The sequence below is a fragment of the Aspergillus stella-maris genome (assembly GCF_047715825.1).
Source record: "Aspergillus stella-maris strain CBS 113639 unplaced genomic scaffold BDV14scaffold_3, whole genome shotgun sequence".
In the NCBI taxonomy this organism is placed as follows: domain Eukaryota; kingdom Fungi; phylum Ascomycota; class Eurotiomycetes; order Eurotiales; family Aspergillaceae; genus Aspergillus; species Aspergillus stella-maris.
This window is the reverse complement of record NW_027396797.1, coordinates 1,012,801-1,040,147: the sequence shown is the minus strand read 5'-3', so window position 1 is coordinate 1,040,147 and position 27,347 is coordinate 1,012,801. Positions and strand designations below refer to the sequence as shown.

The window sequence follows — 27,347 nt, the reverse complement described above, 5'->3', positions numbered from 1 at the left end:
TTCTCGCCACGGCCACGATCTAGTCACGTGGCCCTGGTTGGGTATCTCGCAGAGCATCTGCACCTCTTGCTCTGTAGGCACTTATCGGGGGCCTTTTACGAGAATCACTATCTAAATGTACGATCAGACTTGATAAGAGTCCTGGAGGATGAATACGAAGTCATGCCAAGAACCCCGCCATCTCAGTAACCATTGAGGGATTGGAGGCCTGAATAGGCCTAGGCACAAAGACAAACATATATCTACACAAGGCCTGGCCCCGATACACCGGGCACTCTCAGCTCTGGCCCTGTATATCGGACGACCCCTTTTGTCATGTTCTTTCTCACCTATATTTTCTGCAAAGTGGTGGTGTTCCTACTGAGGACCTTTCCTCCATTCCCAGCGCCTCCCGCGAAACCGGACGCGGTCCTGCAAATCCCGTCCAGAGATTCCACGAGAAAAATCAAAGCGCACGCCTATAGACCCAGTTCCCCTACGAAACCATGTCCTGTGCTCGTCAACCTTCATGGAAGCGGTTTCGTTATGACCATGCATGGAACCGACGATGCGTTTTGTCGAGAAATGAGCCAGAGAACTGAATACACAGTCCTAGATATCCAGTACCGTCTCGCGCCAGAGAACCCTTTTCCTGCAGCTCTCAACGACGTTCAGGATGTCGTAAACTGGGTACTGCAACAGCCAGACAAGTTTGACCATTCTCGTGTCGTGCTTTCAGGGTTCAGCGCCGGAGGCAACCTTGCTCTGGCGGCTTCGTCGACGCTGTTTCCTCGCGAAACTTTCTATGCGGTTATAGCTTTCTACCCTCCAGTTGACCTCTATACTCAACCTGAATCCAAGCCTGCTCCGGACCCCAGTGGAAAACCACTCCCCGCACCCTTGGCTCGTCTCTTTGACAAATGTTATATCCCTGCATCGCATGACACCAAAGACCCCCGCATTTCACCCCTGTATGCGCAAGCCGACCGCTTCCCAGACCGAGTGCTCATCCTAACGGCAGCCATGGACGGCCTGGCGCCCGAAGCCGAGCAATTGGCGGTGAACATAGGAAAGGAGGCCGGTCGCAAAGTGGTCAGTCAAAGAATGGAGGGCTGTAATCATGGTTGGAATCTTGCGCCAAAGACTACGGTGGAACGCGAGGCAACAGCCAAAGCATATGACATGGTTGTAGCGATGTTGGAAGGGTAGTGACGTTTATTGTAGTGGTGAGAAATGGGTTAGAGTGATGTTTTGGATAGGTCCTTGAAATTCTAACGGTCTTGATCAGCTGGCTAATCTCAAGGTAAACTTCTTACTTCATTGAGCTCGTTTACTAAACAAAGCTGTGTATCAAGATGTACAACAATATTGCACATCGGCGTAGATGTCTGGTCACTTGAGTGGTATGGTTGATGTGAGACAGGCAGTTGGTAAACGTGAAAAATAGGCGTAGTTGGCAGTCGGCGCAGCTGGTAAGCTTGTTTCGAGGCGCCGGGCCGGAAGCACTCTAGTGTTTTAGGCTTGGGAGGTGTCAGGGAGAGGATTTGACCGAGGACTCGTAACGAGATGGATAGGTCCAACTGATGCCTTGTTGGGAACCAGACTCGAATAAATCAGTCAGCAAATGTCAAACAAGGCTTGGAGCAGTCTTTTTGATACCTTGTTCCAAACACAGGGGAGGCCCCCCCGGCCCTGTGGTTGAAAGCCGAAGCACCACTGGCAAGGAGCTGGCAAGGTAGATGGATAATAGCTGTTTAGGAGAGCTTGGCGCAGTCAATAATGTTAGTACGTATCGAACAAGGACAAGGCCGAGGTATGGGTACTGGCGAGGGTTTGACGGAATGTAGAGAAGGGTCGATAGAATGCAGCACAGTGAGCTGATGTAGCAGTCAATGAAGCTGGTGTTGGAGGACTGTCAATGCAGTTTCGCCGTTGGTAGGGACGGGCATGTACCGAGGGCAATGATGGCGAAATAGGAAGGAGGGTATGAGGCCGCCGGAACGGGAAGGGAGCAGGGCGTCAACAACCAGCACAGGAAAGTGCATACAAAGAAGCCGCGACGCGGGACTAATCTTGTTGCAAACGATGAGAACCAATCTTCAAGATTTAGTCATGAGTTTGGTGTTGAGCCGGATGAATATAGACCACCTAGGTACCTCCACCTAGGTACCTCCACCTATCATACCTAATAGTACAGCTTGGAAACAAGAATAATCGCTGCGCGAACTATCCCCCACCACCTTCCTCTGTATACCCTCCCCTCCACGCTGCATCCACTGCATCTCCTGTTCCTCGTATCAGTCCAGCTCATGTCCATTTGACGTCGCTTCATATGTTGCTTCCTGCTAGTCCTCGAGCTCGGTCTGGATGCAGTCAGCTTACACCCCCGTCTATGAGCACTATCATGCGCACCCTGCTCACTCTATCTAGTTGACCACAGATAATCTGGCCTAGCCGTTTCTGATCCTGCCTCTCATGCCTCTGCTGCCATGGTTCTCTTCTTCAGTCCGTCCACTATACACTGGCAGGTAGGCGTACCTTGTGTACGTTACGGTTCCAGGACGGCCACGGGGGTTTGTTCGGCTGTATTGTCAACATACGCATTCCATATGGCTTTGCATAGGTGTTCTGAAAGATTTACCCGATACAAACTGGAGTGTAAACGTCGAGCTCAAAGCCGCGTACTTAATGAGTATCCTGACCATGTCCCAAGGTTATAGAGCCATCATCCTATCCCAACCTGGCGCCCCACAACTCAGTATAGCCAGCCCTGCCCGCCGGTGCCGGCAGTGGTTGACTGGCTGAGACGAGTTCCAAGCAAGTGAATGCCCCAATCCCTCCCCCCGTCTCTTTTGCCGCCCTCTTCTTCCTCCTCGCATGCCAGGCTTACTGACCGTATCGAGTTCAGTGACGCTCAAAAATAATCACAGCCCCTTGTTACTGTGGAATAGATCTGTAGGCCTCGATAATAGCAACAGGTAACAAAAACGAGACCTTAGCGGTGCAGGCACTAGTCACCGTCGAGTTTAATCACCGAACTAGGCTACCTCGACGATTACCGCGCGATATCCAGCCAATCAGGATCTGTGTTTATAGAAATTGCTGCCTGCTTTGATGCCTCTACAAGGTATATAGCTGGTAATTGCGCTAAAAAATGATTCTCGAGCTCATGCGCAAGGTCACAGTCAACCCTCGAGTTCCTCTGCGAACCGCTCCTCGAGGTCTATAAAAGCGAGCTCGCTCCCACCTCTTCGCTCTGATCATTCTCTTCTTCTTCTTTTTCTCATCCGCCTTCTGAGGTCTCTCAGACCCTTTGGAATCAGACTTCTCTGATCTCTTTGACTTGTGCAGCCACCTCCATGTGGCTTGCCTCGCCTTCGACGGCTTACTTCAACGACCAAAGAAATCATCAGTCGCGCTGCCATGAAAAGCAAATACCTTGCGCTTGGGTCAATGGCTTTCTGTGCTCATGTTTACTACCGACTCTACTGCTTGTATCGCTCGACTATCGGATGTTATAACCGTCCATGGTACGCAGCATCGATTCGTTTGATTGCACAATTAACGCCATTCAAAGTGGCGATGAGGCTATCCGAGACATGAATCTGAGGGAAAAGTGAGATTTTCCTCATCGAGTCCGATGACAGAGCCAGACTCGGTGAGGGAATCTCCATCTCATGGCTGTTGGGTGAGGCTATACAACTGGCCGCTGGTGCATCAATCCATCTTCATCTGCAACCTCGTTGACCGTCTTGAGACATTCATCTTCTCCTACCATCTCGAGACCTTCATCCTCTAATACCGTCTCGATACCTTTCTCCTCTTCTACCATCTCGCTCGACATGGAGCCCGAACAAGTGCCACGTCCCGCCAAAAGGGCAAGAACCTCGTCGAGTGCCGGTAGCTACTATACTATAACCTATTTTACGAAGCCTCTAATGTATACCTAGACAGCCGAGTCACAGAAACAACGACACTCATATCCAATGCTCAGATACAAGAGGCATTCTCCGATCGGCCTTGGAATGCAGAAGGTGCCCTCTTTGGGGGATTGTTCAACTTCAACAGCCATACAGGCATTCAAGAAAACTCCCCGGGGGATTTTGAACAGGCCCCAATTTCCCAACTGGGGTTTGACGATGAAGAGGCTACATGGGACCAGTACATCTTTGGGGGTAACCAACCACAACTTCCGCAGTTCGACTTTGGCGAGGACCTACTGGCGATCAATCCGGCTTATGGGACCAGGATAACGATGGCGAAGTTGGTGATGGGGTTGGCCCCCTCAACCGCAGTACGTCGAGCATCACAGCGGTTACTCGACCGGCGAGGATCGGCCCCAGGATGAGGATGAGTTTATGGAGGGTCAGTAAGTTGTTGGTTCGGGGTGGTCAACCCTGTACGACGTGTTGAGTCAGATGGGGAAGAATGGATTTTCAATAGCCTAGGAACATCGGACGATGGTGGTGCGGATGGGATGGACGGAAGCCCCCAGAGAAATCTTCGAGCTCGAAGGGACGCTGGACAGCCGGACTTGAAACCTGGTCTTCGGCAGGATTACTCCGCGGTAGCGACGTGACAAGAAGCGATGTCCACATTATCTTCACCTTCGAACTGAAGCAACCGTGCTTCTCAGTGGTCACAAGCGAGAGGATGTCGTTGACGATATGTGCACGTCGAACCCGGGACCGTATCTCGCCGTCATCCTGATGTGTACGCCCAGCCTCCGAAGTCTAGAATTGCCACTTTCAGCAGCCATGAATAGCGCCTTTGACCATGTCCTGTTATGTTGGGCTTGGCTTTAGGAGGAGGACGTCTAAGTACTTTACTCGAGACACTGGAGATTAACGAAACAATGATCTTAAGACTTTGAAGGGGTCAAACTAGAGATATATCCTACCCTGCCTGTAGTACATTGTCCAATCGATTCCGACGTTCGTCACACTCACTACAACTCGTCCTCGTGCTGTCCGCTCCGCCAGTCCGCCTTTCAACCTTGGCTCTCAGACAAACTCCACCGTCGATATGCTGCACCCTAACTGGGCCTCAGTAAGTGAGAATTCTTCTGCTGTCTAGGGCAATTGACTGACAGTCTGCCACTGGCATAGTCCACTCGTCCTCCGCCTACCAACCGAGCTTCTGCTCATTATCTTTGTTTTATGTGAATGGAAGTTTCGGAGGCTGGAATGGTGATCTCGTCAACGTCGCGCAAGTGTGCAAGAGATTACGCCCCATCGCTCTCTGGACCATGTACTAATCATGGGGCAATTCTGGACCGGATGTTTGGACCGAGTTGTTTGGCCTTTGGCACAATATCCGACGGTTCGAGCTGCAGACAAAAGTCAGGGAGCTACAATTGAACCTACTCAACTTCCCATAATACAGGTTCAAGACCGATATGCTCTCGATGCAAGCCCAGCCCTGACAGGCCTTCAGACCTGGGACTATCTCATTGCTCGCATATTCAAGGAATGCTCGCAGCTCAAAAAGCTCCACATGAACTTCAGCATACTGTCAGGCGGCATTATTGCATGCTTACGAAATGAGCTCCTACCGAATGTCCAAAAAGTCAGACTAGATGCGTATCCTACAACGCCTGAGTTTCTAGCGGTTCTTTTGCTCCAGAGCCTACAGAAGGCGCACATAACCTGGATCAATGTAGCCCACCTATGGGAATATCCCATTTCTGGCAAGAAACAAGATCAAATTCCTCCGGTTTGAAGACTGCCAGTTTACAAGCGAGCAGCTCGAGTACATTATCGGTCAGTGCAGTGCACTCGAAGAGGTCACATACCATGTCTCAGAGTTTTATACTTTGTCTACGGCCACCTATTCACCAGTCACTGCTTCCAGCCCACCAGGATTCTGACAGCCCAGAAAATAACACTCAAGAAACTGGATCTGTTGCTCCACACTACATCCACGCCTCTAGGGCTCTATCACCATTCTCCGGCTCTGGCAAAAGTCAGGTTCTCACAGTTTGTGCTAGAGCACATCGAGATCGAACAGGGATTTGTCGACATTGAGAACCTCCCGCCAACGCTCAAGACAACGGAGTGGTCTTGACATATCCAAAAACATCCATCGAGCAAAGCCGTCTCCAAGCCATCAAACAGGGCCATATTACAACGCTTGTTGTAGAGTCAACAGACTTGTTTGGAATGTGTGATATTCTCAATTTACCCCATGCCTATTTTGGAGGCCTGAGTCCATGGGACCTATATTACGGGCACTTTTTTGACGAGTTCCTCCCACTAGAGGGTATCGCAAAGAGAGCAAATCTACACTTTTCAATTGAAGATGACTGCCGCTTGTGGGAAGCGTTTGTTGATCGTCACGACCATGGAATTCTATATCCGTCCATGGTGCGCAGCATCGACTCGTCATTTCATCGCACGATGAACGCCATCTAAAGCAATGGGCTATTCAAGTGTTCAGGTGGTATCTGTGAGTAGGTGTTAGGGTGAGGGGTCCATGCCGCGGTAGAGGAACTAGAGCAGCCAGACGACGAGGAGGTTAATGATGCGGATGACGAAGAGGACTGGGACACCGGAAGCCAGGCTACGATGATTATGAGGATTCTGATGAAGACAAGGAGGAATCAAAGACTGAAGATTCAGGGGAGGATAATTATGATGTTGATTCTGAGGCATATTACTTCAAGTGGCATGAGCTGGGTAGGATTGGTAGGATTGGGTTTAGGCATTTGCATGTACTCGAGTCTGGCTGGTTCTAACGCGTGGAGGTCTTTTTGTTTCGGACACGGACAACCTATACCCATCTCTGCAGGGCTGGGGCTACCAGATAGGAGTCTTGAATGTCGGATTCAAGAGCTACACAGGAAGAACATACCTACCTACTAGATTTTTGGGGTGATGTACCTCGATTCCTTGAACATATATCATACGATAATAAAAAGCCGAGCGGAGATAGGAACAAAAGTTAAAAGACAAGATTGATCTGAAGCTATAACATTCTTTCATACTTATAGTAAAAGTCGGGATTTCATGCGGAGGACTGTACTCTGTAGAATGTAGATCGGCGGTGACTTGCAAGTCCCCTGAATGTGAAGCGGCGGTGCCTGAACCAGAGCCAGCTGATGCAAACCTGAAACCACGGCTCGCGCTCCACCGTCTTTCTGTACTCGGTAGGACTCAGGACTTAGACGAATGCTGTAACAACCTTTTTGTGACACCAAATGCACAGACTCTTTGGTGTCCTTGCTGCCCGCATACAGTACAGACTACAGTCAACAAGGTTGTTTCCTTCCTCCTGCCTAGCGCTGCAGGACTTGTGTGGTTTTGTCGGAAGGCTCAAAGCAGCGTAATCATGATACGGTCAGGCGGGTCCTGGTCGCAAACAGGGCCCAACGAACAGGAAATCCTCTGAAGAAGCCTCCGTAATAATCCTCCCTTTTAATCAAGTGCCGGCATCGACGCCCAAATCAGCGCCCGTTGCGCTCACTAACCGTCTCCGCTGCTCCAGTTCATTCTCCATCGCTCTATCAGTTGATTCACTTGCTCCTCTTGCGCACGGCTGAGCTCCCCCTCTCGTGTTCCTCTTCCACCCGACGTCTCGCAACCCGTCAAAGTCCTTTTTCCTCCCCGCAAGTCGAATGCCGCTGTCGAATAATTTCCTCTCGTCCACCGTGCTCTACGTACCGTGGGCGAGCCGATGAAAACCGCGCCATCCGCATCTCGATGATCCGTCGTCCGATCCTTCAAACTCGCTTGTCGCATACGTATAGGGGCGCCTTCCCGCTGTCCCCCCGCCTGAAAAAACGTCCATGATCATTGCGGTCTATGTGTGACTGGGTATAAAAGGGTCTGCAATTGCATGATGGAGCCGACAGATGCCGTCGGCATCGACGAGGACAAATATCGCCGAGAAGTCCTGTTACTTTCTTCCTCCGAGGAAGAAACGGCGCAACAACAGCGTCTAGAGAATGAAGCAAAAGAGCTAGGACTCAACGCTCCAGAGGTCGAGATCGTGGCTTCCCTGGCTGCCTCGATTGCCTCTGGAATGGTCGATCTTTCCTCCCCGGTTCTCTCTTCCAGTTCCTCGACCGACCGCAATTCGGCATGCGACACGCACACTTCACCCCCGCTCGACCAACTGGCTACGTCGTTATCGGAATATACCATCGCATCTGTCCCCGCAAGAGTCGGCAGTACTCGCTCTCTCGCTTCTCTTTCGACTCGCCCGACCTCTTTTAGCTCTAGCGATGGTAGATTGGCCCAGGACATCGCCAGCCGGCCGCCGGGAAATCGAAACTCGCTACTGAACGTGATATCTGGAGACAAGACAAAGGAAAGGAGAAAATCTGGAATCAAGTCCGCAATCGACAAGATACCTTTTCGGAGACGGAGAACGCCCTCGACGGTTCTTCTACCACCTGCCGCACAAATAACCGTCACGAAAGGAGAAGGTGGCGTTGAAAAGCTTTATGTCGACACGAAACCAAATGAGACACGGCGCTCCGACGAGGAGGAAACTTTGAAGCTTGAAGTCCCCGTATTCGACCACGAGGCCCTGCTACGAAGTCTCGGCAATGATAAGCTAAAGGAGCTGCGCGACAACCAGGTCGCTGATCGCAATCGCTATATGGCATTTGAGAATAATCTCATCATTGAGATTCGACGTGCGCAACAGCCCAAGGTTGACGAAAAAATCGCACAAAACCGGCGAATCGAGGATGAGAAGCGGGAAAAGGTATGTTAACAATTCTTCCCCGGATTCATGATCCTGCCTCGACTAACCCCGATTCTCTTACATCTAGAATATAACCGACGCCGCTCGCATGGAGGAACGTCAACTCGTCGTTGAAATGGAACAAGTTCGAGAGTTCGAAAGAGCCAAAACCAACTCCAAAACCCGCATCAAATACATGGAAGCCTACCTCAGCAGCTCGAGCCCGCCCGATTCACGACCTCCCTCATTTTCAGGATCGGATATAACAACACCCAGCCGCAGCTTCACCCAGCAGCACAAAGACCAGCTAGCGCAGGAGCAACGCAGCTACGACTCAATGGCGCAACTCCACGTATCCAAGATCAAGGTCCTCCGAGACCGCCAAGAGATTCGACTTCAGGAAGCCATCGCTCGAATGGACCGAGAACTAGACGCTATGATAGAAAAACATGCGGCAGAAGTGTCGGAGCTACGAAAAGAACACCAACAAGAGAAATCATCAAACCTCCAGACCCTCAACACCAAGAAAACAAAACTTCGGCATAGATGGGTCCTCGAAGAAGCCATCCTGCGCAAAAAACTCGAAACTCAAGACGGCAAACAGTACGGTCCCTTACCACCATTATCCTTCTCAGACTCACAGTCTGAAACTCGGGACTCGGCCATCTGTGTCTCTGATGCAGACGTCGAGGCAGATTCCGAGCCGCGGCCAAAAGACTCGTGACTCAGCCTGACCCCGACCCGACTCCGCGTGCTCTAACGAACTGATGTCTACGTGATACCCTTTCCTTCCATTGATCTCTCGCATTCTACCGAGCGGCATATACACAGCGGATCATACCATCTCTTCACTTTTAATCTGTTTTCAAAATCTAGGCGGCTTTCTTTTACTCGCCTACGGTTTATTTTACTTGTAATATTGCCGTTTAATTCTAGGCTATACGTGTTCTTTCTTCGGATGCGGCTGGTTAAGCGTCAGCCATGGGGCGGCTTCCTCTGTTCCATTTCACTTCGTGCATAGCCGTTGTTCTGGATTGCTGTTTATACCTACTTATACTCTTCTTTGATAGATATTTAGCTTACTTAGAGAATACGACTAAGATTCGTTCGAACAGAGAATGACGATTCAAGCAATGGGTATAAACTACCTATTCAGAACTAGAGACCACACTCTCATTCCCATCCCTTGTAACCAGTTGACCCCTCTTTAACCTCTCCAAGACACCGAGAACCTGCCTATCGCCGCCAGCAAGAACCCCCTCAACCGCTTTATCCCGCCCCTCGTCCCCAATAACAACCGCTCTCTCCACGAGTCCGGAATTCGAAATCTTGAACCGTCCAACCCGCCCATCATCCCACTCAACACGTACGTAAACAGCTTCCAACGCCGTCGGCGCAAACGACAAAATCCCATATTCATTCTTCGTCAATCTCGTCTCACCAAGACCAGAGTCGAAGCCAATGTCAGAAAGTATATCCCGGTCCCACGGCCCGTCCTCGCTGTCATCGGCATACGCTCCATCCCGCCGTACAATACCAATCTGCTCGCGGAGGTAATATATTGCGTCGACGCGCGTATGCCAAGCGACGAGTTGGCGGCGAATTTCACGGACAAAAGACTGGAGATTCTGTTTGCGCGGGGTCGGTTTCTTCAGTTGTTCGACCTCGTCGCTGACGCGCGGGGTATCGGGGAGGAAGATCCGACTTAATCTATCGACGGGTATAAATGCGGGCATTGTATGTCGGTGGATTCGAAGGCGTGTTTTGGACTGCCCTTGGTTATCGTCGGAGTCTGACTCTGCGCGCACCTTGCGCATGAGGAGGTAGTATGGTTTTGTGAAGCGGCCGTTGCGGATGCAGACGTCTATGCGCACGCCTAGTAGATTCGAGTCTTCATTGTCAGTCGCCGGCGACGGATCTTTGAATGGGAATGTAGTCGTTGAGAACGCGATGCGGTGGTGGTTCGATTGCGCGTGAGACCCTGCGGCGCGGACGAGCGGGGAAATGTCTTCGTCGAGTCCGGATAATGTAGGTACAGGCTGCTTTCCAGGTTTAAGCCGTTTCTGGAGTGCTTCGGAGGAGAGGATGCTTGATGAGAGGAAGCGGCGGCGGCGCTGGAGCTTGCGGACTGTCAGGGTTAGTTAGTTTGAAACTGGAGAGTAAGGCGGGTGACATACTTTCGCGACGGATGGAAGATATTTCAGAGTCAATCTCCTCTTCCCTTTGCGTTGTTGGGTTGTGTAGATCCATGATGAGGGTATCTGTGGTTGTTGTGTTTGTTTGGATTTGGCGCAGTCAATGCGATTGTTTTGGCTATGATAGTATCACGTGATTCTACAGATCTTGCCATTCCTCCGCATTATTATTAGGTTTGCTGATAATCTACAAGTGACTTTTATATTCTATGAATCTTACTTTCATGTCAGTATTCTATTTTGTACCATTGCTGAGCGGCAGTCTGATTGGAATGAACTCGTTCCTTGCAATTGGAGAAAAGGATACGAGAATTCGTAATCATAACCAACATCAACACAACTCACGGCCTCACGGCAATTGAGCTGCGTAACTGAAGGAAAATCCCTGCAAATCCCAAGACGAACACACGGAGTCCTGGAACAGGGCATGACGGTGGTCCCTGCCAAGTTTCAGCGATCGCCGAGTCAGGGTCCGGCTAACGGGTCTGATTTCACTGCGGAGCCGCTGCTGCGAATTCCATTGAGGCCAGCTTGCCTCTCCAAGTAACAAGTTCCTCATCTTAATCCGCCACATTCACCCATCACGGCCCCTCGCATGAACTCGTCGAGCCAGGGTCGTCCAGTTTTCTCCTCTCCTATCAATCCTTCTCCCTCCGCTCCTTCGCCTTCGACCCATGCTCAGACGTCTTACACTCGCCGCCCTCGTATCAACCAAGACCCCGATGAAGTTGAACTCGAGGCCCTAACATACACCAGAGATAGTCAGGAACAACACGATTCAAATCGAATAGACTCTGCATATACCTCCAACTCCGACGCGTACGTGTCTGGCTCAGATCCCGAATCGCGACTCCTCGGCGACGCACCGTCCTCCTCCACCCACCGTGGACGCTTACCGATGAAGCGCAAGAACAACAACACTCTTTCCAAACGCCGGTCAAAGCCGACTCTAAACGTTGCGACCGGCCAAAACGGTAACTCTGGCGACATGAATTCCAACATTGAAATGCGCAAGCGCGACACATCCACCGAGACATCGTCGTCGGCGCGAGCGGACCGCTTAATGTCGAGGCCGAGCTTTACCCTTGACCAGGACCCGCCGATCACGCCGCAGACCCCGGGGATGGCGAATACGAGCTTTGGTGATCTCCCGCAGAGCGACAAGAGGAACTTTTTGGTGCTGTGTTTGTTATACTTTCTCCAGGGGGTGCCAATGGGTTTGGCGACGGGATCGGTTCCCTTTCTACTCAAGCCGTACCTTTCGTACGGTCAGATTGGAGTCTTTTCACTGGCCTCATACCCGTACTCTCTAAAACTCCTATGGAGTCCTATTGTGGACGCGGTCTGGAGTCGTCGATTCGGCCGCCGGAAGAGTTGGATCACCCCGGTTCAAGCGGTTGCTGGAATCGCAATGATCTACCTCGGTGGACACATTGAAGACATGATGAAGGAAGCCGGCGCCAATGGTGGCGCCGGTGTCTGGAACTTTACCTACTGGTGGTTCCTGCTAGTATTCTTCTGCGCTACCCAGGATATCGCCGTGGATGGCTGGGCAATCACCCTCATGTCGCCGCCAAACATCTCCTACGCTTCGACCGCTCAAACCGTCGGTCTAACCGCCGGCCACTTTTTATCTTATACCGTCTTTCTCGCATTCAACTCCAAAGACTTTGCAAACCGCTGGTTCCGCACTATCCCCGGCGATACCGGTCTTCTCTCCCTCGGCACCTATCTCACAACTTGGGGCTGGGCCTACCTCATCGTAACCACCGGCCTCGCAATCCTCAAAAAGGAAGACCACGTCTCTGAGCGCGATAGCATCTCAGCCGTCTACAAGAGCATGTGGAGCGTCCTCAAACTCAAAAACGTCCAAACAATCATCCTCGTGCACCTTATCGCAAAAATCGGCTTCCAAGCCAACGACGGCGTCACATCCCTCAAACTCCTCGACAAGGGTTTTGGACAGGATAACATGGCTCTCGTCGTGCTCATCGATTTTCCCTTTGAAATTGGACTGGGATACTACGCCGGTAAATGGTCGACAGAGTACACGCCCATGCGGCTGTGGTGCTGGGCATTCATGGGCCGTCTGGCGGCCGCTGTGTTGGCCCAATTTACAGTCATGATATTCCCGTCATCCCCTGAAGTTCCGACATGGTATATCATTACTGTGATATGCGAGCATGTAGCCTCGACGTTCATGAATACCGTCATGTTTGTCGCTGTCTCGGCGTTCCATGCTCGAGTCTCGGACCCGGCTATTGGAGGAACTTATATGACTATGCTCGCTACGTATGTTCCCCATCCTTATCAATGCTCTCGTGCTAATATTGGATAGTGTCTCAAACCTAGGCGGCACATTCCCGCGCTACTTTATCCTCAAGCTCGTCGACATGTTTACTACCGCTACATGTATCCCTCCGTCAACACCACCATCAGACCTTAAAGGCGACCTGGTTACATCGCCCTTTTCCTGCGCTCTTGAGCCTGATCGCGCGCGGTGCACGGATGGTGGCGGTACTTGCGATATCACACGGGACGGATATTACCTGACGAATATCTTTTGTGTTGCTGTTGGGACAATCACGTTCATCATGTTTATCAAGCCTGCTGTCTCAAAGTTGCAGGGGTTGCCCTTGAGGGCTTGGAGGTTGGCTGGTGGGAGTGGACGGGATTAGACGGACGATATGGGTAGACAAGATATGAAGTTGATAAGATACAGTTGATATTTCAAGAACAAAAGAATAGAATGGGTTAAACTGTCACGAACCCCTCCCAATCCTCCAACGCCTTTCTACAAATCTGATCATAGAGTATAGACCCACCGGGCCAATTAATCATCTCTCTCTTCTTCCCCGGTATATTAGCTCCCATATACCAACTATCCGCCTTGACGAAGAGTGTCATGTTTGCAATTGCCTGAAGTTGTGCTTTCCAGCCTTGTTCAGCTTCAAGCTTTGGCTCAACATACTTTAGTCCCTCTTTATCAAGCTTTTGTATAGCGTCCACGATCCAGTTTCCTTGGATTTCAATCGAGGTAGGTCCGTTGCTGAGCGCCGTCGGACCGTGCACGCCATATGCAAAGAACATGTTAGGATATCCCTTTCTCGTCATGCCGAGGTAGCTTGTTGCGCCGTCGCGGCCCCATTCCTCGGCTATTGTGACGCCTTCTGTATTGCGGAGATGGGGTATACGCGTGAAGCTGCCTGTATAGCTGTCGAAGCCGCTAGCGAGGATGATGGTGTCAACGGGATAAATAGTGCCGTTCTCCGTTTGGATACCATCAGGCGTGAAATTTGTGATGGCATTTTCTGGTGCGCGAAGGTCCACGACGTCAACGTTCTCACGGTTATATTGCTCAAAATAATCTGTTTCCATGGAGCAGCGCTTTGCGCCGATAGGGTGGTACTGCTGTAACGGGGCGAGGATATCGCGCTTGCGAGGGTCATGGATGCGTGCGCGAGTCTTTTTAGCCCAGTAACTGTATGCTTCGCGGTTCGCGGCTTCGTCAATCAAAAGGTCGCTGTATCCACCTAAGAGGTAGGCAAAGCCGCCCCTGTCAAGAAGGGACTGATAGAACTGCTCTCTCTCCTCCGCTGGGTCATCAAAAGTTTTTGCTGGGTTGGGTGCGTCGAGGTACCCCCCGAAATTCTGGGTCCGTGCTATAAAAATCTCCGGGAGTTTGGCTTTGATTTCTGCTTGTTCTTCAACGGATAGAGGTTTTTGCTGCATCGGAACTGCAAGGTTCGGGGTACGTTGAAAAACTGTCATTGAGCCCACTTCCTTGGCCAGAGTCTGAACAATCTGTACGCCTGATGCGCCTGTTCCGATAACAGCAACCTTCTTGCCTTGAACATCCATACCCTTTGGCCAAGAGGACGTATGGCATACCTCCCCTTTAAAACTGTCTAATCCGGGGATATCTGGCTCGTATCGCTGACTGGCAAAGCCAATACCAAAAAGCAAGAACCGGCAAGTCGTTACGCGCCCATCGGCAGTTTCGACCTTTCACTTGTTCGATCTGTCCTTGTCGAATTGTGCGCCTGTGACCGTGGTCGAAAATTCAACGTCCTTCTTGATTTCCAAGGTCTTGTCCAGATGCGCAAAGTATAGTCGAAGCTCATCAGCAGAAGGATATTTCTCGGTAAAAGACCAGTCCTTCCAAGCTTCAGGAATGGAAAGCTGGTAGATCCATCCTTCCGAATCTACTCGAGCTCCGGGGTATGTATTTGAATGCCAGACACCGCCAAGGTCGGTACCAGATTCGTAGATGCGACAGCTAAATCCATGCTTGCGGAGATTGTGTAAGAGATAAATGCCCGAGAAGCCGGCGCCGACAATAACAATGTCGTATTCTGGATTGGCCATGATGAGTAGCAAAGAGTTGATGGTACAGACCATTGACAGAAGGGTGAGGTTCACATTAGGTTCAACGAGCCAAGCTCCAGGATCCCGGAACACGTAAGCCCATTCTGAGGCGCCTTGAGACTACAGCGGGCGGCTGCCGGCGCATCTGATCGAGATTGGCTCTTTCGTCTGTCTTGTAGATGGTGGTAGCATTGAGTGGGCCCGAGGTCCCTGACAGCCATTCGGGTTGATTTCTACCATTTCCAAATTCGGCAGGTCTCCAGCATTTATTGCCCTAAAGCCCCCATATATGTCCAATGCCTTCAGCTCAGCCATCCATACCATTTTCTTGACACAGGATAGATTGCCTATTGCCGGACGACCTCGAGAGGTTGTGCCTGAACCTGTAACCGGCTACCAAGTGCGTGGGCTTTGAGTCGAAGGTAGCGTGTAAATTTTCGAATGAGTCCTCTGGGAAATTCACGTGGAAACAATGCTTAGTTCGAGAATATCTCGCCACCCTCTCCGACAATCCCTCCAGATAAATCCAAGCTCTGTACTGTCAAGTCGAATTGGAGCTGTTCTTAGTCATTAACCAATGTGCAGGTTTGAATGATGTTCACTCACCCAATCGATATTACCGGAAAAGTCCCAGATACTATTTTGCGTTATAGCTTCGTCAGGGCGAGCCATATCCAACGCCATGGTGTGGTCGAATTCAATTCGGTTGGTCGCGAAGTCATGCCAATCCGGTCGGTCAGCACCTAGAGATTTTAGGGCCGGGTTGTATTGATCCAGAGAGGGCCTCTTACTAGGTTCAAGGCCATTATTCGAGAATGGTCTGTCAATTTTCGTGGCTTGGCCGGTTGAAGGTGTGGCAACATCAATCGGCGTTGCGTTCACTTTGCTCAGCATAATGCTGATTGATCGCCAAGCCTTCGTAGCCTCAGCAGAATATTCCTTGTATTTTCCCCAGATATCGTGAGAAACCTGCAGAGCGGAAAGAAAGCTGTCTTTGGTACGCAGGTCCTCCGGTTGATCACTGTCTTTTGACAAATGTAGCTCCAAGCACAAAACCATAGCGGCGAGGATAAAATCATGTGTTGCCAATGAGGAGAGAAACCATTTACTGTGATACAAAGTTCCTCCAGGCTGAATATGCGCGTCAAGTTCAGCTTGGTGGTGCAGCAAATTCGTTGCTGCATCAATACAACTATGCCTAGACTTTGCATATATTGGGTCCAAGCGTCCTTCAGACAAGTATTGTCGGTGCAAGATGCAGCGAGATTTCTGATATAGAATCTCTAAACTGTACCGACGCATGATGATATATGGTAGATCCGTGACAGACTGGCCGACGTCGCGAAACTTGAGGTGCGCTGGTATTGCAGCGTGAGCCTTGTTTAACTGCATATCGAGTTCTATGACAGACTGAAAAGAAGGAACCTCTGTTGACGCCACCAGGTCGGTAATCTGAGCAAACGCAGTCGCAATCTCACTCTTTGCAATAACGTACGAGAGCGGCGTTGCATCCGTATCGGGCCGACTGGGCGGCAGGATGGTCGTATTCTCGTCAAAATCTTCATCCAGCAAGTTGCGAGGCAGTTTCGTATCCGCGATGCCCTTGTGTAGCATGCGTGGCAGCCCCGACTGAAAAGAAGAAAGGGCATCCGCTTGTATTATAAAAGCCCAAACGCGCCGGCGCATTTCAACCTCAAAACATGATAATCCTGTAAATCGCAAACCATCTCTGTGTAGGCCGACATGCATAGCCAGTCGCAGAATAACCCCAAACATTACCCAATTCTCATGCTGGGCGTCAGCAGACCGAAAGTATTCGCACTGTGCGTATGTGAGTAGGGCCTCGATTGTGTACTTGGATGGTATTGTATATCTGTCTTTGATCAGACAGTAGGCAGCGTGTAGTCGAAATGCATTGCACGCCTCTTCGGGGTTCTCTATACCATTGGAAGACTCTGCTTCGGAGCGCTGATGGAGGCGTATGGCTAGGCACATCATGCTAAAAAGCATGCCCAACCAAGTCAGGCTAATATCTTGGGGTCGTCGCCAGAAATTATTGTACTGCCCAGTTAGCAAGTTTCCTCAAGACAGATCCAGGACAAACCTCTTTCTGAAAAGTAGGACTATGGAAGAGAACTGCGGGCGTCAGAAGAGCCTAGGTTTCAAGAGAGAGAAACATACGAACACCCGGCTCCATCGAGTTGAAGAATCTAGACACCAGCCGATCGACCATAGCCTTGGGGGGTATAATGGCCAGAAAATCCTCCTTGTTAGCAGGCGGACAGAGTCCAAGTAAAAGTGCCGGGCCGTCTGTATTGACGGCAGTGTCGTCATCCAGACACTCTCTAATCTCCGCAATCTGATCGGGTCAGTCGCGGTTTGATAGGCAGAGTCTGGAACGTACACTATGTTGAAGAGCAGCCCAGTGCGCCCCAGAGACATAGCTCGTCGACATCCCCCCCACCTGGATCCGTCCCAGAGAGCTAGAAATCGCGTCGTCGGCATCGTGAAGCCCTTGCTCTTCCTGAACCTGACTATGCGGTTGCGCTGTATTCCTGGCCTTTCCCAAAACATTGACCAATTCCTCCAACTCCTTGACGCGTTGGTTCAGCTGCTTCGTTGAGCGCGTAGCAGTGCCGGCATTACGGGTGAATGGCGCCGGGTTGAGGTACTCGCACTCCAAGCTCCGCTTCACACAGCTGCCACATGGGCGCAGACGATCGCATCGGAGTCTGAATGTATGCTTAGCGGCCGTCTAGGACTGCAGCTTAGCGGTGCAGATGCTTACTTTTTCCGTCGGCAAGAGGTGCAGGATATAATGGCTCGGACAGGAGGCTTAGTGTGGTCCATTTTAGAGAAAGAAAAAACAGAGCAGATCTGAATGGGAGCTGTGATGGAGGGAAGAAGCAGATGAGGAAAGAGCAAGCTGGTTTACTAGAGCTGAAATAACCTCACCCCGTCACGGGTGGATTACGTTATCCAGCTGAACCTCAGCCACAACCAAGACAAAACAACTTATAGCCCAGGATGTCTATTTATCCCAATGGCACTAACGATATGCGGCCGTCTCCTTGTCACACCAGTCCCAGAATCGCTCCTGCAGACCAGTCCCACCTCTACTAACCGACCGCATGCCCTTGGCGATGTGATCGGGAATAGTGCCAAAGCGGCCCCAGGGAAGTATATAAGCCCCATTGTCTTTTGCAGTTACCTGAGGCGAAAGCGCTGCAAATAGCTCGGTATATGCACCATAGCGGGGAGGTTTAAACATGATGCGCTGACGGACGTTAGCCTCAGTCAGTATCAAGTCCGCGGGCACATACCATCATGAGACCAACAAGAGCAGGCTGGTGTCTTTGCAGCTCGGTTTTCATCAGACCGGGATGGACACTCTGTTTTTGTTAGCCTCCGCGCGCTGTATTGATTGCGGAACGAAACCAACCAGACTCAAAATCCCGTCGCCTCCCGCACGCTTCGCGGTCTCGTTTGCAAGAAAAACATTGCCGACCTTACTCTGCATGTAATTCTCCATCGAGTCTTTGAGGACCTTTGGTACACCAGTCTCCTCATCAAATATAATTCCGCTATGCACCGTGCCAAACTCAATGATAGAAGACACCCATACAACACGTACGCTGTTCGGACAACTCGCTGCAGTACGTCTGAGGAGTGGTAAGAGAAGACCGCTCAACAGAAACGGTCCAAGGCAATTGGTTCCCATTTCGAGGTCGTGGTTCAGCTTCGTCTTACTCCTCGGCGGCGGCTGCATAACACCAGCATTATGAATCAAGATGTCCAGCCTCTCCTCCCTCTCCAAGAACCTCTCAGCGCTAGCCTTGATACTAGTCAAATCAGACAAATCCAGCGCAAGGAATGTCAGTCGGCCTCGGCTGCCTGCGCATTCTGGAGAACTCTTGATGTACTCGATTGCTTTATCGCCTTTTTCAGCTGAGCGCGCAGCAATATAGACCGTTGCATTCTTCGAGTAGAGGACTGTAGCAGTCTCATGGCCCACGCCTGAGGTGGCACCGGTTACTACGGCGACTTTCCCAGTAAGGTCTGGAATATCTTTCTCAATAAAGGAAGGAGCCGGCGGGAAGAGGTGGTGAATGGAAGGTACAGACATGGCGCATTTATCCGACATTATCGAAGTTGTTAGATGTTATTGTCGCGTTGAATATGAAGGGTGTTGTATTTGCGATGATGTTCGGGGTGCTTGTGGCTGGAAAAGAGAGCAACATAGTGATCGAGACATCTTATATATCCTTCGAGTCAGTGATAAGGATCTCCGCTCTTTGATATTCTCCGGGTGGCAGAGATCTTGTTGAAGCTTCGTCCGAAGGTTGTAGGTGGTTGTATACCCGGAGGAGGCTGAAGCAGCACCGACGCTAGCATCTCCGGTCCGGCGCTATTCCAATCCGGTCACGTCAGATCGGACGCAGATCTATGGGATGTGCTACCAACAAAGTAGTCATGGCATAACAAGTGGTAGGCTCATTATAAGTTGTGAAGCGAAAAGAACCGGGCCTCGTGCATAGCTATCTATGGCCAGCACAGAGTATGAGTATAATGCACGCTGATTGTTGACTGCAAGAAAGCCGAGGCAGTGTTCTGGAAGAAAGGCGCCCTCTCCATGCATCAATAATGGTACATGGCGAGTCAAGAGAGAATATCAGCATCGGAGGACCGAGAATATGATTGTCTATAAGGCCAAAGAGCGCAGCCAAACAAGTGTCGTCTGTAGTAAACTGGCACTTGGCCTCAAAGACCATGGACGACAGTCGTGCCTTCCCTAATGCTTCCTGCAAGCACTCCTTCCGTATTAGGACGGGTGATGGGTCGCTCCTGCTTTGATCAGGCCCCATTCATGGTCGCTCCTTCCCTCCAGAGCTGGGCGTTAGTCGTGCCTTCCGTAACTGCTTCAGTACCAAAAGGGCTGCACCTTCCCCCTCAGGCTCGCAAGTCTGCTTCTGCGACCCTTGGCTCGTCAGAAATACTAGTAAAAAAGGACCAACAACACTTGGACAGTAGATCTTACCCTAGGATACCATGGCAAATACGGTCTAAGTCCCAGGTGGCCGGAGAGATGTTCCATTCTTCACAAGCGCAAGTCATGAGCTGGTCAACTCGCCGTCAAAGTAACAGGCCCTATCCCAATATCATTATTATGCGAGGAATATTTGACAGAATGTATTGCTTTGAATCTCTGAGCTCGCGTAATGGAAATCGTATGTACAAAGTCATTATGGTAATCAAGCCAACCGAGTCACCCACACGTATCACCACTCCGTCATATCATCCGCGGCGCATCCCTAGCCCCAGGCATCTCAAAAATACTCCTCATTTTTGTCGCCGGCAACTCGGCCAGCGGCGGGCGCGCATTGGAGTATATCGCATTCGCAGATAGCTCCGCGTGAGCCCTCGGCGCGGGCAAGTACCCGCCAGCCAGGTACGAAGCCTTCGTCTCCTCAATCCGTCTATTGAATGACCGTCTCTGGAAACACAATGCCGCCGCAGATGAAAGAACACAAACCACCAGCGCAGCACCAAGCCCAACACCAACACCCACAACAACAGTTTTATTATCAGGGCACGTCCCGCTCTCCGCATCACACGTCGCCGTATCCGTATCCGTATCCCCCCCGCCAGAAGCTGCATCCGTCCCAGTAGCAGCCGCAAACGTCGTACTCGTCACAGTCATCGTCTGTATAGCCGTCGCATCAACGCTCGTAATTGACCCCGCTGTAGACGTAGGCGGATCCACAATCGACGTCGGACTTGTCCAGTTTCTGTTGTATCCGGGGACCATGAGCTTCCCCATGTCTAGGTCGAAGGCGTCGTCGCAGCAGTCGGAGCCGTCTGTGCTGCAGCACCATTGGTTGTTGGATTTGCCGAGGCAGGGGAGGATGTGGACGCCGTAGGAGACTTGCATTGCTGTTTGGAATTATACGTATTGGCCCAGGTACAGACAGAAGTTGGGGTGGTAGGAGGAGAGAGCGGTTGGTTGAGTACTTACATTTCGGACAGAAATTAGGACAATCATCACTTTCCCAACTCGAGTCCGTGCAGGAATTCAGCAGCATGAACCCCGTGTACCCTGATACCTGGCCTAGACATAGTCCATTCGTGAGACAAAAGTCGTTCTCGTCGCCGTTTGTCTTGGCGAGGCCGCAGCACGCGCTGACTTCTTGATCGGGGAAACAGGGTTGTTGTTCATCGAGGGCAAAGGACCCGTCTGTGTAGTAGTATCTTGCGGCGTGCGTTCTCGGTAGTAGGGAGAGGAGGAGAATGGTTATTTGATTGAGCAGGAGGAAAAAGGTCATGTTGAGTAGGGGCTAGCTGCTCTGCCTTCTCAAGCAGAGAATAACATGAGAAACCCGACGAAGTACAAACCGCAACACAGAGAAAGAAGGTACGAATTCCAAAACAGGGTCTAGAGATTATTTACAAGACCCCCAAGACCCTCCCCTCCCCTGCCTGTGCCCATGCAACCCGCGGATCATTCAGGGTACACACATTGTCTCCATCTCCATCCCCAATACCCAAACCATACAATGGGTCACCGCACGAAGAGTCCCTTAATTTAAAAGCGCTTAAAGTTCAGGATCCCATTCGGCGGGCTGATTTAGCAGCGTGCGCCGGTCCCTATAGGGCCACTAGGGCTGCGCCGGCGCTTAATGACAGCCCGTCATAGGTCGTCTCCTCTGCTGGTTTATTTTTATGACACCTACAGGGGAGCAGCGCCGCAATTACTGTGAAACAATGGCTTTCGGGGTTGTCAGTGGGTAGTGCTGTTTTTTTTGTTATTGAGGTTTTGATGTCGAGGGTGAGGTGGTTGGCAGGCCGGCTTTGAGGGGGTTGGGGCTGGCGGCGCGGTTGGATCGCCGTAAATGTGAGAAGCACCCAATTTGCTAGACGCGAGATAATACTCGGAGCTCTGTATTAGGGAGACCGAGTGACCTGCCACAGGAGTAACAGGTCTGCCTTGTTTAATGCTCTTTTTGAAAGGCTGAACTGAAGCAACGATGAATAGGCAAGCCAGGGTATCAATTATACAAACTCAAGTAAGAAAATACATACAGTATAGAAGAGAGATTTAATCGTCCGTAAAAAGCGGCACTTGCCTATTCTGATCTCCAAAAACCGCATCCCAATGCTGCCTCACCTTATCGCATAACCTCTTCTTCCCCCTCCACGTCTTGAACTTCCCCTCCATCTCACAAGTGACCTTCATCGTCTCTTCCCAGAACACCTTCTCTGCATCGAATCCTAACCTCTTCATCGCTTCAGCCGGGTACGTCCACAGTCGCGTTCTTTCGCCATCGAACCCGCGGAGTTTCTCGCCTAGGAGCTGGTACCCCGGGTTGAACTCTGGCGCACCGGCATGTATAAAGAAGGCGCGGGGTGCTTTCGCGACTGTTAGATCGGTGACGCGGTACTTTTCAGTGCTTGTTAGGGCATAGTCTTGTACTGGATCGGCCTGAATCCAGCCTGCGTTGATAGCGGTGTTCTCGTCCCACGGTGTCAGGTTCCCCAGGTCAACGGGCCGCTCACTGACTGCGTAGACGGACTGACTTAGGGCTGTTGCTGCGTGCAGGAAGGTATCCTTGTCGCCTGTTCCTGGGGCGCCTTGGTCGAGGAGGGTATAGTAGTAGTCGGGCCCATAGTAATTGTAGTAAGCTGATAGAAGGAGGGTAGGAAAGTGTGTCTTCTTATTGACTAGCATCATCCCGGCCTCGGTTGCTTGACGCTTTGTTGAGGGCGGGTCAGACTGGCGTGATATGTTAAAGTATGCTGGTGCCGCTGTGTTGGCAAAGAAGTCGGGCCATGTTACAAGACCCGTGCTTGTGAAAGGGGCAGAGTTGAGAAGGGGTCTTGTATCGTGAAGCGGGACACAGTCTGCGTCTAGCCAGAGTGTTTTCTCAAAGGAGGAGAAGAGCATGGAAAAGGCTTTTAGCTGGAAGCCTTTTATTGGTTTTGCTGTAGATGTCTTATTCCCAGTGCTCATGATGTCCGAGAGAACAAGGCATTTCGCGTTGAGAGATGGAAGATACTCCTCGCAGAAGTAGGGCTCGTACTCTGTCTCATCCTTGAGGAAGAGCTCGATAGGTAGGGTTGTCCCCGAGCGGCGGAGAAGTCGCAGCGTTACCACGAACGTAGGAAGGTATATTCCGCCAGCGGAGGATACTATGCCCATTGATCCCGGGACATAGGCACGATCAATTCTGAGGTCGCGAATTGCATCGACAAAACCATCGTGTGCTGTTTGCATAGGCTGCTCAATCTGATCTACATTCGAGATGTAGTTGATGCGACTGGTCTCCTCCACAGCGTCAAACCGCACCACACCCGGTCCACCATCTAGCATTGGTACAGGACAACTAGGTTCATACCGTTCCAACAGAGGCTTCAAGCCTTCCCAAAGCTGCAACCGCCGACTCGGTAGAAAGTGAACAGATTGTAGCGGATGATGCTGCCAGAAGTATACCACGCTAAGCAAGAGAAGCGCAACGAGGAAGAGTGGCAGAATACCCGTTCGACGGGCCAGCATGCCGCCGAGCTTCATAGAGGAGAATTCGATGAGCACCATCGTGAAAGATTCCTGCTGGCGTCTGGCTATTTCAATTCATTCTGTACCCTCCAACAACTTGACCCTAGTCAGGACGTTAGATAGGCTAGCGCGTAGGAAGCATAGAGCAGTGATGTGATTAGGCACCTGCAGGTATCCCTGGACTTTCTAGACGCTAGCCCCTAGTCCAAGCCTCCAGTGTGCAGTAGTGTGCCTCTGGCGGTTATCCGACATGAACCTCGCGGGAGGAGCCGTGGATCTATCTGTGCGATGGGAGGTCTACTCAAGATTTCAATCCTCAAAGTCAGGCTGAAGAGATGAATAATGTTCTGTGTTCGGGGCCCGAAGATGATTTAAAGTGAACAAAAGAAGGAGAGTAGGCAGGGGTTGGGGCCTCGTATAGCAAGGGGCGGAGACCTAGAGCCTGTCTTTGTTGGGATCGGCGCTGTCGCTGGGCAAGCTAAACATAGATCCAACAATGGTTTGGAATGTGCCATTATCTACTCTCCTCTGCGCCAATGAAGACAATAAGTTCTGTTGGTTCTTTTGTTGATTGCTAGTTATGCTAGCAGATGTTGGCGTCTACAGGAATTTCATCATATGTAAGTTATCACAAGGCATCAAAATTAGATACACCGGCGTCAAACCTCCATTCCACAGACATCCTACGCCAGTCAACAAGATTAAAAAAGGGTTAGTAGGCAGGGGTCAAAAATTCTCACTTATCTGCGTTCTCCGGTAACATGCCTTACCCAGTTGGAAATGCTGGAATAAGATTTATGAATGAACCTATATAAAATTATGAACTATATACTTTTATCTATTTTTGAGGACAATGTTCATGTACCTGTCACTGTTAGTATCATGGGCAACTTCAGCGGGGAAAAAGACCTACATGCTCATTCCAACCAGCGCGATGATGATGCCCACTACGCTTTGGCGTGGAACTGTGTGGTTGCTCCAGGCCCATCCTAGCCCTACAATAATGCAGGTCTTGAGCTGCCCGATGACTGCTCCACTGACTGCTCCAGCAACATCGACAATGTAAAACTGTGAAAGGTTCACCATGCAGGCAAGAAGGCCGCTGAACAGAACCAAGCTCCAGATCGACGTCGGGACAGAGGACACGGTAGGCGTCGTCTCGGTCCAGGGAATGGCCCCTAGTAGTAGGCACGCACTGATTGGCGCCTGGTTCAGGAGCAGCTGCATACTGCTGAGCTCAAATTGTTTGTGATAATGCCCGATCCAGACGGTATAGATTGAGCTGGCGCAGACGGCAGTCAGCGCGAACACGACACCCCGAGTAGAAGTAGTGCTCTCATTATCTGCAGAGGGAAGCGAGTCGTAGTATGTCACAACGGCAACTCCAGAGCACAACAGCACTAACGGCATGAGGGCCGCGCGGGGGATCTTGACTCGGAAAAGAACATAGTTCAACAACGCTACCGCCGGAGTCAAGAGTAAGCGCGCAAGTTGGTGGAACATGACTGAAGAGTGTGCGAGCGACAGATTTTGTAGAACGACTTGGATGGCCATGGCGGCTGCGATGGGGGTCATTTGCTTGAGGCCGATGGGTTTAGGTGTAAAGGTACCGAAGATGCGGGATGCGACCCATAGTGTGGCGCCAGTGATGAAGAAGTGGTAGCAGGCGAGAGAGACCTGGCGGTTGCTAAAGGAGACATCTGACATGATTGATTTGTTTGTAAAGACCTGCCATTAGCATACCATCATCTAGTTATGTCGGTAACTCACTATGCCAACAGTAGAGGAGACGTTCAAGACGGTCCAGATGAGAAAGCGCGCATTGCGACTGATCGTCGCCTCGGCAGATTCGGCGGGCCTCAGATCAGGATCGTACTTTTCCATTATTGACTCAGGGTCATTTTCGGCGAAGCGGGTCGGACTGGCCTCTGCATCGTGGTCTGAAAGGTAGGGCATGATGAAGTGTAAAAACAGAGGGAAAGTTCATGGCCGAGAAGAGCCGAGCATGGAGGAATTAAAGGAAAAGTCGAAAGACCAAGGAGACAAAGGGTCTGGGGGAGAGAGCTGACTGCTGACTTCTCCTGTTTCTGAGCCACAGCCTCACGACCAAAGCGGTTAGTGACAGGACCCAGAACTGCTGCTAAGGCTGAGCTGCGGTAAGCGACGGCCACGCATTGGCTGGCTGGATGACACATTACCCGATCTTGTGGAGTTGTCTTACAAGCTCCGCCGTTCTCAGCCTGTTTTCTCTTCTGTTCCTGAGTCCCTGAGTTGCACTGGTCGACTCGACCCACTAGGCGAAGTTGTTACATTGACGCTTTCATCACTGACTCTATACAACTCTATCCTGCGCTATACGACATTAAACTACGTATCCCCGCGGATAATGCAACTCTCCCCGCTTGATCTCGCCCTTGGACCATGGAATGAACGAGCTGTTCCACTGCGAATACACCGTCTCCTCCCCCGCAATCAGCCGCTGCAGGTTCATCCGAGTGCTGTACACCATATTCCACGACTCCGCCTCGCGCCATTCGTCCGTCGTGTAATTCTGGATATCAGATGATCGCCAGTTGGGCCCTGCCGGTTTAAAGGTCCCAATGACGTTGGGATACACCCCGAAACACCGGATCTGGTGCCGACCGTTCTTCCCTCCGCACAGATCGCCCAGCGAATTGTCCACCTCTGCGCTGCGCTCCAGAGAAAGAGCCGCAAGCATCTTCCGCGCTCCCTCATAAGTCACCGCATATCCGTATAAGCAGCAGCCGTGGCCTGCCCGGTAGACGAACCGTGTCGAATCCATCGAGATCTCGGGGTGCTGGTTTTTCCACGTATCACTTGGGCCGATCGGACCGTCCCACGGACCTCGACGGTCGACACTAATTGTGGTCGGATCATCAGGAATGGCATATACCTCTGTCTCGTCCTTCCCTTGTACCGTGGCGCAGCCGCCAATCCAGAGAAGGTCCCAGTTTGTGCCGTACGGCTCTTTTCGCGGTGCCTTGTGATTGCCGGAGAGTTCTCGCACTCCTCGAGCTATTTCACGTAGTTGGGGTCTGACATTGACGTCCCAGTCGGCATCGTCTTCCATGATGAGAGCGGTTGCATACTTGTTTTCGACCACACTGGGATGTCAGTCTCGGAGTATTTAGCTAGGTAAGAATCTTACCTGCGCAAAGCATTCATGTGTGCGCGCCAACACAGCACGACGGTGTATGGGATATCAGGGTTGTCCATTCCCTGGGTTTGTTAGAGCCAACATTGGGCCTTCTGAGGGTAAGGATTAGCCTACCTGAGGCAGTGCTTTCTGGGATACATCGCCCGGTCGAACACCCTCTAGCCATTCGACCTTCATATTCGTAAGAGAAGCTGCCAACGAAAGTGAATCATGCTTGTCCGTGCGCTCTTTCAGCCCAATGGCATAGATATGTTGGAACTGCTCATGTCAGCACAGTTATCAAGAAAAGACTGAGAACTTACCCCAAGAGTTTCATTTTTGATCCGCTCAAACATTGCATTTTCCAGGCGTGACCGACCGGCATGAATCAGCTTGCGAGTTGATT

The 27,347-nt window shown here is 51.1% G+C and overlaps 12 protein-coding genes across 12 annotated transcripts; 3 read left to right on the top strand and 9 right to left on the bottom strand.

The window, feature by feature from the left end:
• The first annotated feature begins 93 nt into the window (after positions 1 to 93).
• Positions 94 to 1,272, top strand: BDV14DRAFT_164516 (putative esterase/lipase). Its single transcript, XM_073767193.1, has one exon. It carries the CDS (start codon positions 316 to 318, stop codon positions 1,186 to 1,188), a length of 873 nt encoding a protein of 290 aa, XP_073633145.1. The 5' UTR covers positions 94 to 315; the 3' UTR covers positions 1,189 to 1,272.
• Positions 1,273 to 4,392: 3,120 nt separating this feature from the next.
• On the bottom strand, positions 4,393 to 4,790 carry BDV14DRAFT_164514 (uncharacterized protein). The gene has a single exon (XM_073767192.1). It carries the CDS (start codon positions 4,575 to 4,577, stop codon positions 4,416 to 4,418), a length of 162 nt encoding a protein of 53 aa, XP_073633144.1. The 5' UTR covers positions 4,578 to 4,790; the 3' UTR covers positions 4,393 to 4,415.
• Positions 4,791 to 7,592: 2,802 nt separating this feature from the next.
• Positions 7,593 to 9,793, top strand: BDV14DRAFT_70749 (uncharacterized protein). The gene is made up of 2 exons (XM_073777334.1): positions 7,593 to 8,691; positions 8,759 to 9,793. The coding sequence occupies exons 1-2, from the start codon at positions 7,816 to 7,818 to the stop codon at positions 9,392 to 9,394; spliced, it is 1,512 nt and encodes a 503-aa protein (XP_073633143.1). The 5' UTR covers positions 7,593 to 7,815; the 3' UTR covers positions 9,395 to 9,793.
• Positions 9,794 to 9,818: 25 nt separating this feature from the next.
• Positions 9,819 to 10,920, bottom strand: BDV14DRAFT_195707 (uncharacterized protein; the record flags this gene model as incomplete). Its single annotated transcript, XM_073772276.1, has 2 exons — positions 9,819 to 10,798; positions 10,848 to 10,920. 2 exons carry the CDS (start codon positions 10,918 to 10,920, stop codon positions 9,819 to 9,821), a joined length of 1,053 nt encoding a protein of 350 aa, XP_073633142.1.
• Positions 10,921 to 11,325: 405 nt separating this feature from the next.
• BDV14DRAFT_164510 (SD08430p) lies at positions 11,326 to 13,623 on the top strand. Its single transcript, XM_073767191.1, has 2 exons — positions 11,326 to 13,157; positions 13,204 to 13,623. The coding sequence occupies exons 1-2, from the start codon at positions 11,461 to 11,463 to the stop codon at positions 13,541 to 13,543; spliced, it is 2,037 nt and encodes a 678-aa protein (XP_073633141.1). The 5' UTR covers positions 11,326 to 11,460; the 3' UTR covers positions 13,544 to 13,623.
• Positions 13,620 to 15,233, bottom strand: BDV14DRAFT_187056 (flavin-containing monooxygenase; the record flags this gene model as incomplete). Its single annotated transcript, XM_073770909.1, has 2 exons — positions 13,620 to 14,870; positions 14,916 to 15,233. 2 exons carry the CDS (start codon positions 15,231 to 15,233, stop codon positions 13,620 to 13,622), a joined length of 1,569 nt encoding a protein of 522 aa, XP_073633140.1.
• Positions 15,234 to 15,581: 348 nt separating this feature from the next.
• Positions 15,582 to 18,179, bottom strand: BDV14DRAFT_70717 (Zn(II)2Cys6 transcription factor). The gene is made up of 7 exons (XM_073777333.1): positions 18,022 to 18,179; positions 17,638 to 17,965; positions 17,415 to 17,592; positions 17,338 to 17,369; positions 16,025 to 17,294; positions 15,840 to 15,976; positions 15,582 to 15,790 (listed from the first exon to the last, which is right to left on the bottom strand). The coding sequence occupies exons 1-7, from the start codon at positions 18,081 to 18,083 to the stop codon at positions 15,710 to 15,712; spliced, it is 2,088 nt and encodes a 695-aa protein (XP_073633139.1). The 5' UTR covers positions 18,084 to 18,179; the 3' UTR covers positions 15,582 to 15,709.
• Positions 18,180 to 19,571, bottom strand: BDV14DRAFT_209168 (NAD(P)-binding protein). Its single transcript, XM_073775581.1, has 3 exons — positions 18,676 to 19,571; positions 18,557 to 18,625; positions 18,180 to 18,510 (listed from the first exon to the last, which is right to left on the bottom strand). Exons 1-3 carry the CDS (start codon positions 19,375 to 19,377, stop codon positions 18,283 to 18,285), a joined length of 999 nt encoding a protein of 332 aa, XP_073633138.1. The 5' UTR covers positions 19,378 to 19,571; the 3' UTR covers positions 18,180 to 18,282.
• Positions 19,572 to 20,098: 527 nt separating this feature from the next.
• BDV14DRAFT_195702 (uncharacterized protein) lies at positions 20,099 to 21,556 on the bottom strand (the record flags this gene model as incomplete). The annotated part of the gene is made up of 3 exons (XM_073772275.1): positions 20,099 to 20,211; positions 20,571 to 21,167; positions 21,250 to 21,556. 3 exons carry the CDS (start codon positions 21,554 to 21,556, stop codon positions 20,099 to 20,101), a joined length of 1,017 nt encoding a protein of 338 aa, XP_073633137.1.
• Positions 21,557 to 22,329: 773 nt separating this feature from the next.
• BDV14DRAFT_187053 (mannosyltransferase putative-domain-containing protein) lies at positions 22,330 to 23,784 on the bottom strand (the record flags this gene model as incomplete). The annotated part of the gene is made up of 1 exon (XM_073770908.1): positions 22,330 to 23,784. The coding sequence occupies one exon, from the start codon at positions 23,782 to 23,784 to the stop codon at positions 22,330 to 22,332; it is 1,455 nt and encodes a 484-aa protein (XP_073633136.1).
• A 510-nt stretch (positions 23,785 to 24,294) lies between these two features.
• On the bottom strand, positions 24,295 to 25,889 carry BDV14DRAFT_164503 (uncharacterized protein). Its single transcript, XM_073767190.1, has 3 exons — positions 25,555 to 25,889; positions 24,698 to 25,512; positions 24,295 to 24,649 (listed from the first exon to the last, which is right to left on the bottom strand). The coding sequence occupies exons 1-3, from the start codon at positions 25,738 to 25,740 to the stop codon at positions 24,619 to 24,621; spliced, it is 1,032 nt and encodes a 343-aa protein (XP_073633135.1). The 5' UTR covers positions 25,741 to 25,889; the 3' UTR covers positions 24,295 to 24,618.
• Positions 25,890 to 25,949: 60 nt separating this feature from the next.
• Positions 25,950 to 27,267, bottom strand: BDV14DRAFT_164501 (uncharacterized protein). Its single transcript, XM_073767189.1, has 3 exons — positions 27,077 to 27,267; positions 26,954 to 27,024; positions 25,950 to 26,909 (listed from the first exon to the last, which is right to left on the bottom strand). The coding sequence occupies exons 1-3, from the start codon at positions 27,137 to 27,139 to the stop codon at positions 26,147 to 26,149; spliced, it is 897 nt and encodes a 298-aa protein (XP_073633134.1). The 5' UTR covers positions 27,140 to 27,267; the 3' UTR covers positions 25,950 to 26,146.
• Between the last annotated feature and the right edge of the window lie 80 nt (positions 27,268 to 27,347).

What these genes read in the sequence shown, in the direction of transcription:
- BDV14DRAFT_164516 (XM_073767193.1), top strand. Translation starts at nt 316, where the DNA reads ATGTTCTTTCTCACCTATATTTTCTGCAAAGTGGTGGTGTTCCTACTG.
- BDV14DRAFT_164514 (XM_073767192.1), bottom strand. Translation starts at nt 4,577, where the DNA reads ATGTGGACATCGCTTCTTGTCACGTCGCTACCGCGGAGTAATCCTGCC.
- BDV14DRAFT_70749 (XM_073777334.1), top strand. Translation starts at nt 7,816, where the DNA reads ATGATGGAGCCGACAGATGCCGTCGGCATCGACGAGGACAAATATCGC. An exon ending in AGGATGAGAAGCGGGAAAAG is followed by an intron (nt 8,692 to 8,758) that starts GTATGTTAACAA and finishes TCTTACATCTAG; the next exon opens with AATATAACCGACGCCGCTCG.
- BDV14DRAFT_164510 (XM_073767191.1), top strand. Translation starts at nt 11,461, where the DNA reads ATGAACTCGTCGAGCCAGGGTCGTCCAGTTTTCTCCTCTCCTATCAAT. An exon ending in TATATGACTATGCTCGCTAC is followed by an intron (nt 13,158 to 13,203) that starts GTATGTTCCCCA and finishes AATATTGGATAG; the next exon opens with TGTCTCAAACCTAGGCGGCA.
- BDV14DRAFT_70717 (XM_073777333.1), bottom strand. Translation starts at nt 18,083, where the DNA reads ATGGACCACACTAAGCCTCCTGTCCGAGCCATTATATCCTGCACCTCT. An exon ending in ACCTCTTGCCGACGGAAAAA is followed by an intron (nt 17,966 to 18,021) that starts GTAAGCATCTGC and finishes GCATACATTCAG; the next exon opens with ACTCCGATGCGATCGTCTGC. An exon ending in GGGCTGCTCTTCAACATAGT is followed by an intron (nt 17,593 to 17,637) that starts GTACGTTCCAGA and finishes TGACCCGATCAG; the next exon opens with ATTGCGGAGATTAGAGAGTG.
- BDV14DRAFT_209168 (XM_073775581.1), bottom strand. Translation starts at nt 19,377, where the DNA reads ATGTCGGATAAATGCGCCATGTCTGTACCTTCCATTCACCACCTCTTC. An exon ending in GCGACGGGATTTTGAGTCTG is followed by an intron (nt 18,626 to 18,675) that starts GTTGGTTTCGTT and finishes TAACAAAAACAG; the next exon opens with AGTGTCCATCCCGGTCTGAT. An exon ending in CTCTTGTTGGTCTCATGATG is followed by an intron (nt 18,511 to 18,556) that starts GTATGTGCCCGC and finishes AACGTCCGTCAG; the next exon opens with CGCATCATGTTTAAACCTCC.
- BDV14DRAFT_164503 (XM_073767190.1), bottom strand. Translation starts at nt 25,740, where the DNA reads ATGCCCTACCTTTCAGACCACGATGCAGAGGCCAGTCCGACCCGCTTC. An exon ending in TCTCCTCTACTGTTGGCATA is followed by an intron (nt 25,513 to 25,554) that starts GTGAGTTACCGA and finishes TGCTAATGGCAG; the next exon opens with GTCTTTACAAACAAATCAAT. An exon ending in GCGCTGGTTGGAATGAGCAT is followed by an intron (nt 24,650 to 24,697) that starts GTAGGTCTTTTT and finishes TAACAGTGACAG; the next exon opens with GTACATGAACATTGTCCTCA.
- BDV14DRAFT_164501 (XM_073767189.1), bottom strand. Translation starts at nt 27,139, where the DNA reads ATGAAGGTCGAATGGCTAGAGGGTGTTCGACCGGGCGATGTATCCCAG. An exon ending in CCCAGAAAGCACTGCCTCAG is followed by an intron (nt 27,025 to 27,076) that starts GTAGGCTAATCC and finishes TAACAAACCCAG; the next exon opens with GGAATGGACAACCCTGATAT. An exon ending in CACATGAATGCTTTGCGCAG is followed by an intron (nt 26,910 to 26,953) that starts GTAAGATTCTTA and finishes CTGACATCCCAG; the next exon opens with TGTGGTCGAAAACAAGTATG.